Raw genomic sequence first — 15,575 nt, forward strand, 5'->3', positions numbered from 1 at the left:
GAGGGAAGAGACGGGAAGGCAGCTGGAGGGCAAACCAGGACATGAGGAACCTATTCCGTGGGAAGTAAACATACAGACAGGTGCTAATCTAAAAGAAAATGTATATCTGTATATATAAGCATTAAAAAGTGAAAAGACACCCTGGTCCCCTTTTTATGATCGATCGCATCACCATTAGGTTTCTTATTTTCTATATCCTGCTTATCAGTGCATAGTTTGGTATTTTTTTTATTCATTTTTGTGGGGCTCATTGTTCCCACATTTTTCATGGATTTTGTCACATTTTTATTTTGTTATCCAGCACAGTGGGGAAGCGGTGGATGCCTTTAGGCCCGTTGGTCTCGGGGCTGCGATGCATGGCTTTGCCCCTTCCCCTCATCTCCGCCTTTGGTCTCCCTGGGATGATGGAAGGGGTGGTCATGCCGTGCATTGGCATCATGCTTGTGTACCCCACTCAGACACCCCTATGTGCCGCATTGCCGGGATTCCCTATGCATCTGACGACGGGGGCGGGCCATTGTGTCCCAACTCCAGCGCCAGATATGGGATATTTCTTATTGTCCCTTCATTCCAGCGTTTGCATGGCTCTGCCATTGTTCTCTGGGGCTATTTAGCTGTGGTCAATCAGGCGCTCATTATGTTTAGCTCTTGGCAGGGCTCCGCCCTTGTCTTCTGGGGCTATTTAGCTGCGGTCAATCAAGCTCTTATTCTAGTCAGCTCTTCATGTGGTGGGGATTTTGGAAGCACCTACAGCAAACTCTTTACACAACTGGTAAGATCTTTGTGGGGTCTTTGTCACCCTCACTGCACTATATTTTTTACTTTGTTCACATTTTCTGGTCATATTTTTTGGTCTTCCAGTTTAGGTTTTGTTTGTTTTTTTCACCATGCACTATGGTCTCCATTTCATCCTTTGGTCACCGAGCACTGTTTCGTGTCTTTCACGATCTCCCTCAGTACCTCTGAATTTCCCATGGCTTTGGTGAACACGTTATCAGACACTAATCTCTACCTTTTTACTTATTAGCATATACTTTTCACTTTTTAATGCTTATATATACACATATACACATTTTCTTTTAGATTAGCACCCGTCTACATGTATGTTCACTTCTTAGGGAATGGTTCCTCATGTCCTGGTTTGCCCTCCGGCTGCCTTCCCATCTCTTCCCTCCACTCCCCCTTTGGACTGGGTGGTTCATTCTTGCCACGGCCCCGGATCAGACGTCTGCCCTGGCGCATTCATTTCGTCCCCACCAGATGCTGGGTATATTTTTGATGCTGACATGTGTAAGTGATGAGGAATTACATTTTTTTTATTTATGTTTTTTTTTTTTTTTTTTGAGATTTTGTGTATTTCTATACAAACCTACATATTATACATTTACAGATAACTCTTTGGCTTTAAGCGCCTGATGAGTGGACAGGGTTCAACGAAACGCGTAGAGCTACCTAGACGCATAGATGAAACAATTAGCGACGACCATGTACTTTTTCACTGAAAATATCTTACTATTATAACAATGTTTTTACTATATGCATTTTTTTGTGTTAGCCTTTTCTGTATACATTACTGAAGTCAACATTTGTATCAATGACTGTATGTACAATACATTATTACGTTTGTAATCTAATTTTGTATATCTTAGTTCATGACCTGCCTCATTCAAAGTCCCACGACCTCTGTTTTCGGTTTGCAAACATATACATGTTTTTCATATTGTTCCTCAAGAAAGAGACACTGCCAGTTCTTCATGTTTAACAGATAAGACATCTGCCTTTCTCCAAATGCAATTACTCAGACCAAAACGCTTTTTTTCTTCATTGCTAAAGGGGGCAGATTGTGTACCTCCCAAACCTTGCAAGGATTCTTTCTTGGCATGGGATATTTGGAATGGAATTTTTGCCATTTAGAAATTGCAGCTCTCCAAAAAGTTCCAATTTGGTGAAGGCCACAAACGGAGTTTCCAACCAATAACCACCAAATGTAAAGTTGAACATAGACAGAGTGATTTTTTTCCTGTAACCATGGGGGCTAGGGGAAGCCGTCCCAGCCGAGAGACTACATTGATTATAACAATAATCTCATGTACAATTCGGCAGGCTGGTTGTACCAAAGTTGATCAACTTGGGAACATTCAGCCTGCCCATACATGGTTCAGATCTCAGCCAGTTCCTGCTGAACTGGCCGAGATTCAAGTCTGTGGCCAGCTTAAGGAGCATTCTTCCCAGCGACCGTTACCCTAATACACTTTAAGCTGTGAAAACAGTAATTGTATAGCAGGTGTCCCCTAGGCCAGTTCAAGGGTTCCTCCATGGCAAAAAGGTTGAGAAATGCTGCTCTAGGACCTTCAAGAAACAGGTGTATTCATGTTGAGATCATGTGACACTATTTGCATACATGTCAACTTCATACAACTATATTTTTTGACCTCTAAAAGGGTAGCTTGTAATGGAGCTTATGTGAGGATTTTAGTACAAAGGGGGTGAATACTTGTATAATAAAGACTTTAACTGTGTGTTTGTAAATAATTTGGAAAACTGTGTACAATTTTTACCTTATAACTGTCGGTTCACACTATGGCGATCCGACTCCGGGGGCGACCTTCCACATAATGGAAGTCAATGCAACGCTCCTATTAGAATGGTTCCCGTAGCACAGAATGGACCGCGACTTGTCAGGCTGACAGGTCGCCTGACAAGTCGCGGTAGTGTGAACCGGGACTAACCCCAGTTCACACTGGTGCGACTTATGCGATTTGACAGTTTAAAAATCACATGCCAAGTCGCGCCCTATTTGTGCCTATGGAACTGTTCAAATCTGTGCGATTCCAACTTGCACCAATTTTGAGAAGGTTCCTGCACTATTTTTGGTGATTTCATGTGTGACTTGGAAAGACATCTGAGCATGAAGTCGCGCAGATGTCGGCCAGCCACACATGAAATCGCACTGACCGCATTCCGTGTGAACTGGGGCTAAGACCCTAAAGTGTTTGTTACTGCAGCGTTTCTTACTCCTGATATGTGCCTGCTGTACCATGCAATTGTATCATAAACTATCCTGTTCTCTTTGTATTGCTTCCTTTGCATGAAATACCTGGTGTTCCGCCAGTCACTCTGCTTTCCTATTAAAAACAAAACACTAAGCAGGAGAGCACACTGTGGTCAGTTCTCTAGCTGGGAACACTTTGTACACTCCTTCAATGATTAGACTCCTCATTACACACCACTTCTGCACAGTCTTTCAGTAGGAAGATCAGTGTGATGCTGTTTCTCCTCCCACCAGCTGTTATACAGCTGAGAACAAAGGGAATGTAATCACTTATAAAAACGGGGAAAAAAAAGTAATTTTTTTTTCATATTTACACACAAAGGTTTGGCTGAATGTGTTGCTTTAATAATTTACAATCACTTTAAGGCCTACTTTGTTTAATTTGTTACACACAATTACAGTAACATGTAGATAAAAGATAAACATTTGGCCATTTATATTGTGCAAAACAATTTTAACGGTAAATGTCAATCACAGGAGAAAGATAATGGTCACATTTCCCCCTCAGTGCTAAAGATAAGACACTTCTGCTTCCTGGCTAGGAGCTTTATGTGTTTCTGTACGGACCTTTTACCATTATGCATAGCATAGTCAATGATTCTCATAGCCAAATTGGAAGGAAAATTGATTTACCTGTGTGGTATCCATTGTCAGATGTGAAGAAGATAAAAGTATTATTCAGCTCACCCCGATTCTGGAGCTCTTTCACAAGTTTCTCCACCAGATCATCAACAGACAGCAGAGTTTGCCACCTGCACCACCAAACATACTGCATTAAGAAAAGGGCACCATGGCACTTTAAATGCCCAAGCAAAGAAAAAAAAAGAAAAGACTACAATGTACACTAAAAATAACAAGCACAAGAAACAGAGCTGGTGTCCTAAGGGCTGCAATGCAAGGAAATATTTGTCAGCCTTCCCACAGTTAGTAGGGCCCATAAAATGTCACCCTGTCCTCTAAGTCATTGTCCAGCACCAGCACTCAAATTTATGCTGCACAATTCTAGGTACACCCCTTGGGGCTATAAATAGGATATACAAAAAAAAAAAAAACTGACATTATATAAAACTTTTATGTTTGACATCCTTGAAGATAGAAATATGGGAGTAAAAAAAAAAAAAAAAAAAAAAAAAAAAAAAGCTCTTATTACCAATTTTGGTTAAATGACATCTGTGCTGAGAACTACGTGGGCAGCAATAGCTGACCTTTGGAAATGCTCATTTACCTATTATACTAATACAGTGGATTTAATACATTGAGTCACTGACCTGAAACAAGCATGCAAATTAGGCATTCTGATTTCACATAAACTTTAAAGCTCCAGGAAATCAGAAAATGTTCCCTTGCAGTGGGGCTGTGCCCGCACTGCAAAAGTTATCTGCTTGGTAGTTCTAGGGGAAAGTAACAGCACATTTACTTATCAGATCCTCTGCTCCCCTGGTAGTGAGTGCTCCTGGCATAATTCAGCAATGGACTATCCCTCCCTAGTATGTCCAATGCAGGGCTATAGACCTTGCATCAGTCTTGATGTCAGGACCTTAAGACCACTGCAGCATGGGGGAGAAGGGACAGGTCTAGCAGCAGGGAGGATCGGCTAAATAAAGCTTTTCAATGCCCCTAGACCTAACTGAGCAGTTAACCTTTGTAGTTCAGATGCAGCACCACTACATGGGAGAATTTTCCAGTTTCCGCAAGTCAGGCTTTAAATTCTGAATGCCATTCTGAATGGATCAATAAAAACTCAATAAAAACGCAAAGGCCACAAAAAGCCAGGTAACTAGAATTTCCACAAGGAGTCAGCCATAACAGCCTATATATTTCAGTCACTGCAGGTTTTTTCAGCTCCAGTGCCAACATCCTTAAAGTGTAACTCCACTTTCAAGTCCTATTGTAATTGAATGCTATTAAAAATTACCTTTCCATTTCAATCTGTAGCACTGTAATTTTCTGTAAAGAGGAATGTAATATGACTAACTGGAGGTGTACTGTGTACAAAATGCCCCCCCAGAAACATAATTTCCTGCTTGTGTAATTGGCTCACTGATTTTCCCAGAAGTCTACACTAACATACAAAAGTCAGATATCAGGCATCCCCTGCAACAAAAATGTCATTTTTGGTGAGATACTCCCATTAGGAAATCATGTCTAAAGGGATTTTCCTTATTAATGCCATGCAGGTGCAGCAGCTGGTTGATAATTCTGAAACCACTCCCATTACATTCGCTTACCAAATGGACTAAGAAAAACACACAAGGATTTCTTCAGAACAGCAAACAGTGGGAATCTGCAACAACGTTTGTTGAAACCCTTGCAATGAACATACAGTTAAGTCTACATATTTGGACACAGGCACAATTTTAGATTTTCAAGTATTTACCAAAACATAATTCAAGCTATAGTTCTATAATGGATATGGAATGAAAGTGCACACTCTCAGATTTAATTTGAGGGCATGTACATCCAAAATCACAGGAAGGGTTTAGGAATTACAGCTCTTAAGACTAGCATCTCCCCTTTTTTCAAGGGACCAAAAGTAATTGGACAATTGAACCAAAGGTGGTTTCATGGCCAGGTGTGGGCTACTCCAATATTTCTTTATCAATTAAGCAGGTAAAAGGTCTAGAGTTAATTTTAAGTGTGGTATTTACATTTGGAGTCGATTGCTGTGAACCTACATCATGCTTTCAAGGAGCTGTCCATGCAAGTGAAACAGGCCATTGTAAGGCTTCAAAAACTAAACAAATCCATCAGAGATAGCAGCAACATTAGGAGTGGCCAAATAAACAGTTTAGTACATTCTGAGGAAAGAACACACTGGTGAGCTCAACAACATAAAAAGGCCTGGACGTTTACAGAAGACAGCAGTGGTAGATGATCGCAGGACCCTCTCTATGGTAAAGAAAAACCCATTCACAACATCCAGACAAGTGAAGGACACTCCAGGAGAAGGGTGTATCATTGCCAAAGTCTAAAATCAAGAGAAGACTTCACAAGAGCAAATACAGAGAGTTCACCACAAGGTACAAACCATTTATAAACCTGAAGAATAGAAAAGCCAGTATAGACTTTGCCAAAAAAAAACCCATCAAAAAAAGCCAGACACGTTCTGGAAAAGCATTTTTTAGAACAGATGAAACCAAGATTAATCTGTACCAGAATGACAGGAAGAAAAAAGTGTGGAGAAGGCTAGGAACAGCTCATGATCCAAAGCACACAATGTCATCTGTAAAACCAGGTGGAGGCAGTGTAATGGCATGGACATGTATGGCTTCCAGTGGCACTGGGTCATTGGTGTTTATTGATGATGTGACAGAAGCAGCCGGATGAATTCTGCAGTGTTTAGAGATATAAGCCCCGTACCGATCGTCGTCATACAAACGTTAGTCTTTTCTCCCCGGGATGTCGATGTCTGTTGAAAAGTGCAAAGACAGCACAAGAATTTTGTCCGCCGACTTCAGCTGACTGCAGAAGTGATGTCATGTAATGGTTAACTTTCCCTGTGTTTCTTCTTTTCTGAGCATGCCCAGTCTTGCAAATCTACGGTCTGTCGGCTGATTTCTGTACTGACTGGCGAACAATCGTCCGTTCTGGTGTCGGCATACAAAAATTTTTATGTTTGCAAGAAAGACTCTTGTCCGCAGAATGTGCGCAGACAGCTGTCGGAGGCACCATACTAACAAGCGTACAATCGGCAGATCTTTCGTCCGCCGACGTTTGTATGACGACGATTGGTACGTGTGTACGGGCCTATAGTGTCAGCCCAGATCCAGCCGAATGCAGCAAAGTTAATTGGGTTGCAAAAGCAACCCAGGAGCTTTTGAAGGAAAAGAAGTGGAATATTCTGCAATGGCCGAGTCAATCACCTGATCTCAACCCAATTAAGCATGCATTTCACTTTCTGAAGGCAAAACTAAAAGCAGAAAGACCCACAAAGGACAACTGAAGACAGCTGTGGTTAGAGACTGGCAAAGCATCAGAAAGGCGGAAACCCAGGCTTTGGTAATGTCCATGGGTTCCAGACTTCAGACAGTCATTGCCAGTAAAGGATTCGCAAAAAAAAATAATAAAAATGAACATTTTCCTTATGATTATATTCATTTGTCCAATTACATCTGTCCCCCTAAAAATGGGGGGGGGGGAACTATGTATAAAAATGGTTGCAGTTCCTAAAATGTGTACTTCCGATATTTCGTTTCAACCCCTTGAATTAAAGCTGAAAGTATGCAAAATTAATTAATTTAGATTGTTTCTTTGTAAATTTATTCTGGTGGCATACAGAGCCAAAAGTATGAAAATTAGGCCTGCGTTCAAATATATATGGACCTAGCTATAAATCACCCAGGGGGGAAATGTTTTTTTTCTCAACAAAAGTGGAGTTGCTCTTTAAAGTGATTGTAAAGGTTTGTGTTTTTTTTTAAATAACAAACATGTTGTGCTTATCTGCTCTGTGCAATGAGCTTGCACAGAGCAGCCCAGCCCAGTGTTCTCCGCTCCTCCTCAAGTCTTGTGTGCCCAAATCCCAAGCTGGGCTGCATGCGTCTATTGATACACACAGCACAGCTTGGCGAGAGAGGAAAAATATATAGATACTTCTCCTCTCTGACTATATCAAGATCAGGCTCAAGTATTTAGGGGGGCTGTGGGGCAGCTGACCATGAAAGGTTTTAACTTAATGCAAAGAATGCATAAAGGTTAAAAAAAAAACCCTTTATCCTTTATAACCACCTTAACCTTTACTACTTAACCTGACTTCCATGGATGGAAAAAGGTGTCATGGTTAGTGACTTACTAGTAAAAGCAAGCATCAAGATAGCACTTTGAGGGCTTTCACTAAAATAACAATGGTAGCCTCCACATTCTATCCTCCAAGGCTCCCTGTAGCAAATACAGCAAGCTCCATACATACAGATGCACGCACGCAAAAAAGATTTTTCTTCTAAGCATTTAAAACAAAAAATAAAATCAGTACAAATGGTCCAGGAGGACATGTTGCCTACCAGAACATTTTTAATAGTAGAAGAAAATAGATGCAAACATAAGAGCAACACATTACCTTATCCTTTCAGAAGGGTATTTGACATGGACTTTCATTGTATTGTTCATCTAGGCACAGGAGACTCCATCTTATTCTCAATGTTGAAATGTGTTCTGTAATCTTCACTTATCATACAGACAACTTCTGCTAGAAGCTCTCCCTATGTTTATGCCCCCTCCCCTCTCCGGGTTTTACTTTTATATTATTTCTATTCACTAGTCTTTAATAACATATTTCTATTTGTTAATTTTTAACAAACATCTCACACCACCCCTTTCTTATCCATGTATAAAATAACATGTAATAATAACTTTTGTCATGAACGGACATTTTAAAAGTGGAGTTCCGGCCACGGGGGTGAAATTAAGATAAAAAAATACCCCCGGGACAGTCAGCTAGTACATTCCACAATTAATAGCCTCTGTACTGTCCCGGGTCGCACTTACCTTTTAGAAGAAATACTTACTTTGAAAATTTCTTCTCCAGCGCTGCCATCTCGGATGTGGGCAGCTGAAGCAAGCGCGTCCTCTTCTCCCAGAATGCGCCTGCACCGCTCGTCACTTCCGATGCGGGCGCGTCATCCCTCCACAGCTTCTGGGCATGCCCAGAAGCTGTTTAACAGGGAATGAGGCGCCTGCACCGGAAGTGACGAGCGGGGCCGGTGCAGGTACATGGATTCCTGGGAGCGATGACTTTCAGCTCCCAGGAATCAATGCAAAGAGGAATTACGGCGCGGGTTGCGGCCGCAGAGGGAGGAAGTGGAAGAAAGGGGAGTATATTTTTCTTCAATAACAAGGTAAGTAAACAAAAAAAAAAAAAAAAAATCTAACTATTCATTTCTTTTTCAGGTGACCAATAGCAAGCGGATGGCCCAAAATCGATTATGTCGATTTTGTGGCCGGAACTCCGCTTTAAGCACAGAGGTTGCATCCTTTGAATCTGTTCCTGCAATTGCAGAGTTAACCTTTATTTAGAGTCTCAACCAGAAATTTCTACAACAATCGTGGCGAGTCAGATATCAGGAGTGGGCAGAGTCTCAAGAAGGAACTGCACAGGCCTCTAAATGCTGACTAGGTAAGCTGTCCTTAAGCTTGCTTATATGCCTTTCCTATGTGTCCTATCTGTCAGTTCTCAAGGAAACCAGACCCACTCTCTGACCTTTCTGGTTGGGTAACGTGTGTGTGTGTGAGAATGTGTTTGTGTCCCCCTTCACGGGTTGGACTGTGTGTGTGGATAGGGAGAATCCTTTGCATTTCCCTGCGTTGACTCCTTGTGGGCGACCTGGGCCAGAGGCGCATGGTAGGGTCAGATGAAACCCACAGAGAAGAGACGAGGAGGGTCTCTTAGTGAGTGTGACGTCTATTGTCATAAACCCCATCTATTCACGTAGATAAGTGGAGATTATTTTTGTACAGTATCTCACAATAGGGAGTACACCCCTCACATTTTTTGTAAATCTTTTATGTATCTTTAAATGTGACAACACTGAAGATATAACACTTTGCTACAATGTAAAGTAGTGAGTGTACAGCTTGTATAACATTGTAAATATGCTGTCCCCTAAAAATAACTCACACAGCCATTAATGTCTAAACCGCTGGCAACATAAGTGAGTACACCCTTAAGTAAAAATGTCCAAATTGAGCCAAAAGTGTCAATTTTTTCTGTGGTCACCATTATTTTCCAGCACTACCTTAACCCTCTTGGGCATGGAGTTCACCAGAGCTTCACAGGTTGCCACTGGAGTCCCATTTCTCTTTGCTCCATCAAATTTAACAATCAAACGATGTGTTACTTTAAATCCGGCTTCTCTTCTTCCTATAGTTGATGAGGAAGATGCAAAAAAAATGGTACTGATGTAGAACCTGAAAGTTTTTCTCAGGATTGTATGGCTCTGATGGAGGTAGAAAAGGCCTTTGTCACACAAGCAAAAGATGAGCCTTTATAAGTAGATGGTTCCAGATTTTACACTGATGATAGTCAGCCACACAAAGGGTTTTGCTGTAACCACTACAGACGCCATTTTACATCAAGAAGCATTGACACCCCAGATGTCAGCACAGGAAGCGGAGTTGTGTGCTGTAGTCAAAGCAGGTCACTGGTTGTTATCACCGTTTCCTTTTCACTCTCAGTGGGAGGAGTCATCCCCCAATAATCATTGAGTGTGTTTTTTCACTCACAATCACGAGGTTTTTTGCTTTGTTTTAATTTGTGCTGTTCTAATAAAAAAATTATATCTTTGGCAATTTATTTATTTATTTTTTCACAAGATCACACCCACAAGTATTTGGGTCACACTGTTATATATTTTCACTTTTGAATTTGTACTGTACACCGCGTGGTTTATTTTACAGTCACATATAAGGTAGCGCCGGTACCAATCGTCACATATTATTTCTATACATTCACCCTTGCACCCCGAGGGTTGGTTGGTGGCAGCTTACACCTATCTTTTTTATTACTCACATCCTCTATGTATAGTAGTCCATAGCGCTGGTCACTCTCCTATAACATAACAGCTTTGCTAATAGCCCTATATTCTGTACGAACTACCCCTAAAACCACGTGGGCTGTCCCATGAGATTTTTTTTGGAGGGCCACCCAAAACAGGGCTAAAGTTTCCCCCAATTTGCAGGCTACTCACTCTACTCTGTTAGAATATGTTCAGATTTTGCAAAGAACATTGAATAAAGTACAAGAAGTTGTTTAGAACTCTATCCCCGACCCAGATTCTGTTACAGGTGTTCATAGAATCCAACCAGGTGACTGGGCGGTGGTCAAGCGACACATCAGAAAGCTGCTAGAACCAAAATTTGAGGTACCACATTTGGTGCTTTAGACAACACGTTCCGCTGTTAAGTTGGAAGGAAAGCCCACCTAGACTCATGCCAGTCATTTTAAGAACATCCTAAAGTAATGATATCCTTTTAAAAAAAAATAAAAATAAAAAAAAAAAAATGATAAATATTTATTTTCCCGTTTGAGAACTGAGACATGGAAAAAAAAAAAAAAAAAAAAAAAAGAAAAAGCTTTCATCCAAATGCGTTCTCACTTACATTCCCAAACAGGAACAATACCTATGCTAGCAATGCCCCTCAACTTCACTGATCTAAACAGGACCAGAATAAATGGCTCAGTTTCCACAGCTAATGAGCACAGATCAGTAACTTTGATGGTTTCAAAATACAGACACTCCACAGATTTGTCTAAACATTACATGCCCATTTAACACTAAATGTACACAGTTGGGAAATTCAGATTGGATTGGAGCAAAGATTACAGTTTATGGAGGAAACTATGCTCAGTATTATATTCCAGATCCAGAACTAAATAGAACCCTTTATAATACAAATTGCTCACAGTTCCCAATATGTAGAAATATCAGTTACCTGAGAGTCCATGTTATTGCATCAAGTTTTTTAGGAGCAGGAATACCATCCACACATAGAGGGTTATATTTTAGATGTGGAGATAAAGCTTACGTCCAGCTTCCTGCTGATGTTACAGGTACATGATATATCGGGAAGATATTACCTGTTTTGGCGGTTTGCAAAGATACAGTGCGACCAGGTCAAAGTCCAGAATACCCTTTAGTGTTAAAAGAGAGCGGTTCTCTAAAGGTGACATGACATTGTCATGGTTCCCCTTCCTGGACAGGATGGGGAATTGAAGCAATGAAGAGTAAATAATTACACTAGAATTGTAGATGAGATTATGAACCTTCTTACTACTGATATAGGTTTATAAAATGAAAAAATGGCTCAGCTAAAAAAAAAAAAAAAAATAGTTTTAGAGCATAGAACAATAAATGATCTCACTGCCAGTGCAAGGTGGGATGTGTAAGGTTATTCACACAGACTGCTGTATAGACATTTCTGATAATGAGGACATTATCAAAGGGCATCTTGCTAAAATAAGAGAATTACAAAATAAGGCCAGAGATATTGCTAAAGATGGATGGAACCCCTTTAAGGGATTAGGAGGTTTTGGTGACTTTTTATAGGACATAGCAACATGATTACAGAAATCAGGCGCTTACATTGCGATGTTTCTGTTTCTCAGACTTGTTATACTTCCTCATCAGGCTATACTATACCTCGGTGTGACTACCCACTGTACCAACAGATGGTCCACCAGGCCTGATGAACCGATTATTCTGAGAAAGCTAGGGGAGAGCTGAACAGGACGCCGTCTTTCTGCGCCAATATAGCAGGAGTTACCAGCAATTGGCTGAATGTATCCTAGAGAAGAATGGTGTCACAAACAAAAGACGAGAAATGACATGGACTTTCATTGTATTGTCCATTTAAGCACAGAAAACTCCATCTTGTTCTCAATGTTGAAATGTGTTCTGTAACCTTCACTTATCACACAGACACAACTTCTGCTAGAAGCTCTCCCCATCTTTACTCCCCCCTCCGGGTTTTACTTTTATATTATTTCTATTCGCTAGTCTTTAATAACATATTTCTATTTGTAAGTTTTTAACAACATCTCACACCACCCCTCTTATCCATGTATAAAAAAAACAACATGTAATAATAAATTTGGTCATGAACAGACATTTTAAAACACAGAGATTGCATCCTGTGAATCTGTTCCTGCTATTGCAGTTAACTTTTATTTAAAGTCTCAACCAGAAATATCTACAACAGTATAAGCGCCCATTCAGACAGGGGCGACACGACTTGCTGGGGCGACCTGTGAAGTCGCGGTGCGACTTGCAGGGACTTCATATAATTGAAGTCAATGCAAGTCGCCTCCAGGTCGCCCCAAAGTAGTACAGGACCCTTTTTCTAAGTCGGAGCGACTTGTGTCGCTCCTATTAGAACAGGTCCTGTACTATTCAATGGTGAGCGACCGACCGCGACTTGTCAGGCGACCAAGTTGCCTGACAAGTCGCGCTAGTGTGAATGGACCCTTATACCTCGGGCCTCTTGCACATGGACATCATTTACTGATGTTTATACTCAGGATCTTTTTGACAGAAAGATCCTGAGTAAAATGTTTCGCAAATGCACGTATGCTTTTACATGTGTGAATGTGCACAAAATGACTGTACGCAAATGAAAAATAATTTTTTTATGCGTCAGTACTTAAATCTTTATGGAGCCGTGTACATTGTTCTAAAAACAATGCAACTGTGTTTAGATCAGTACAAAACGTGGCGTTTTTTGCGTCACTAAACAGCGCAGATATGTATGCCATAGGCAAGCATATACATAGTAGGAGTATGTGTAATACTGCATATTAGTAAGGGATGAAGTGTATATTTCAATATTATCACACAATGAGAAAGCCTGTGTACTCGAACAAAGTTCTTCAGTTGTCAATGCTCCTGGTATGAGAAGCAATGGTGCAAATACATACCTGGGTTACAGTATGCACCACAGCAAGAGTCAGCCCCAGGGCACGTCCAGGGTCACCTTCCTAAAGGCTAGCATGCGGCGCCTTTCAATAAAGTAACCTGCATTCGTGTACCACCTACAGTTTAGGTTCCCCTCTTGGCAGACAAGGATAGAATGGCTGTACATCTTTTTCTGAATCCGAGTACTCTCAGAAAGGACAGCTCATGAACGGAAATACATAGGCCGTCCATGGCGGTCCGAAGAACCAGTGACTTCAATGTGTTTTTGAGTTACTGACCCATAACAAATATGCAAATCAGGAATTGTGACTTGTTGCACACCTGTTCCAGGTCAGTGGCTGAGCCCAGGCAATTAGCATTTTCAGAAAAAAAATCGAAAATGGCATCCTGCATATTTATCTTAGTACACATTGCTAGAAAACCATTTTTTTCAAGTAACCGACTTACCTTTTGCGATAAGCATTGTCTAGGAACTGAATGGAGGTGTTTGACATAGGTGTTTTTGCTTGTTTTATTAACCAATGCTTGTCCTGATCAGAATAAAATGAGGGAAAAAAAAAAAAAAAGGGAACAAAAATGAGAAAAGCGCCTTTCCAGAATTTAAACCGTAATATATCTAAAGTGATCATATACTCATTCATTTATTTCAAAATTCATACATTTTTTGAAAAACAAGGTTATAGTGCTTACTGCACAGATAAAGCTACCAGTGTCTGCAGACGCTGTCACTTTGCTTTGAATGTATGTACCTAATAATTTCTTATCTTTTGCATGGACTCTGGAAGTGAAACGTCTTTAGTTCCTGTATCTTATTTCCTTATGGGGTCATTATGAAAGGATCCCTCAATCCCTACTGCATTTGCAATTTATCTATTAGGGATGCAACAGGGCAACACAGTGGCTGAGTGGTAAGCACTTCCGCCTAGCAGCGATAGGTCATCGGTTCAAATCCCAATAATGACACTACCTACTTGGAGTTTGTATGTTCTCCCAGTGCCAGCACGGGTTTCCTCCCACATTGCAAAGGCATGCTGGTAGGTTAATGGTCTCCTGTCTAAATTGGACCTAGTATGTGTATGAATTTATGAGAGTTAGAGACCTTAAAAACTGTAAGCTCCTTGAGGGCAGGAACTAATGTGTACACACTATATTGCCAAAAGTATTGGGACGCCTGCCTTTACACGAACATGAACTTAAATGGCATCCCAGTCTTAGTCCGTATGGTTCAATATTGAATGGGTCCCCCCTTTGCAGCTATAACAGCTTCAACTCTTCTGGGAAGGCTGTTTACAAGGTTTAGGAGTGTGTCTATAGGAATGTTTGACCATTCCTCCAAAAGCGCATTTGCGTGGTCATGCACTGATGTTGGACGAGAAGGCCCAGTTTGCTGTCTCCGCTCGAATTCATCCCAAAGGTGTTCCATCGGGTTGAGGTTAGGACACTTTGCAGGTCAGTCAAGTTTCTCCACCCTAAACTCGCTCATTCACACTATACTGCTAAAAGTATTGGGACACCCCTCCAAATCATTTGGTGGCGGGGGGACTATGGTGTGGGGCTGTTTTTTAGGGGTTGGGCTTGGCCCCTTAATGCCAGTAAAGGGAACACTTTAGGGAGTCAGCACACTAAGACACTTAGGACAACGTCATGCTTCCAACTTTGTGGGAAGTGGAACAGTTTGGGGATGGCCCCTTCCTGTTCCAACATGACTGCGCACCGGTGCACAAAGCAAGGTCCATAAAGACATGGATGAGCGAGTTTGGTGTGGAGGAACTTGACTGGCCTGCACAGAGTCCTGACCTCAACCCGATAGAACACTTTGGGATGAATTAGAGTAGAGACTGAGCCAGGCCTTCTTGTCTAACATCAGTACCTGACCTTACAAATGCATTTCTGGAAAAATTGTCATACATTCCCGTAGACACACTCCTAAACCTTGTGGACAGCCTTCCCAGAAGAGTTGAAGCTGTTATAACTGCAAAGGGTGGGCCAACTCAATATTGAACCATATGGTTAGAACTGGGATGCTATTAAAGTTCATGTGCTTGTAAAGGCAGGCGTCCCAATACATTTGGCAATATAGTGTATATGTAAAACACTGCGTAAATTGACGTTGATATAGC

General features: G+C 41.2%; 1 protein-coding gene across 1 annotated transcript in view; it reads right to left on the reverse strand.

Annotated features, from left to right (window-relative positions):
• The window catches only part of GNS (glucosamine (N-acetyl)-6-sulfatase), a 58,443-nt gene that overhangs the window by 21,853 nt on the left and 21,015 nt on the right, over positions 1 to 15,575 (reverse strand). Inside the window, exons 7-8 of the mRNA XM_082255991.1 lie at positions 13,903 to 13,985; positions 3,686 to 3,804 (exon numbers count right to left, since the gene is read on the reverse strand). Of these exons, the coding sequence (XP_082112117.1) occupies positions 3,686 to 3,804; positions 13,903 to 13,985 (202 nt within the window). The remainder of the gene's footprint in view (positions 1 to 3,685; positions 3,805 to 13,902; positions 13,986 to 15,575) is intronic.

Source organism: Pelophylax lessonae (genome assembly GCF_965119305.1).
Source record: "Pelophylax lessonae genome assembly, chromosome: 4".
NCBI classification, from domain to species: Eukaryota; Metazoa; Chordata; class Amphibia; order Anura; family Ranidae; genus Pelophylax; species Pelophylax lessonae.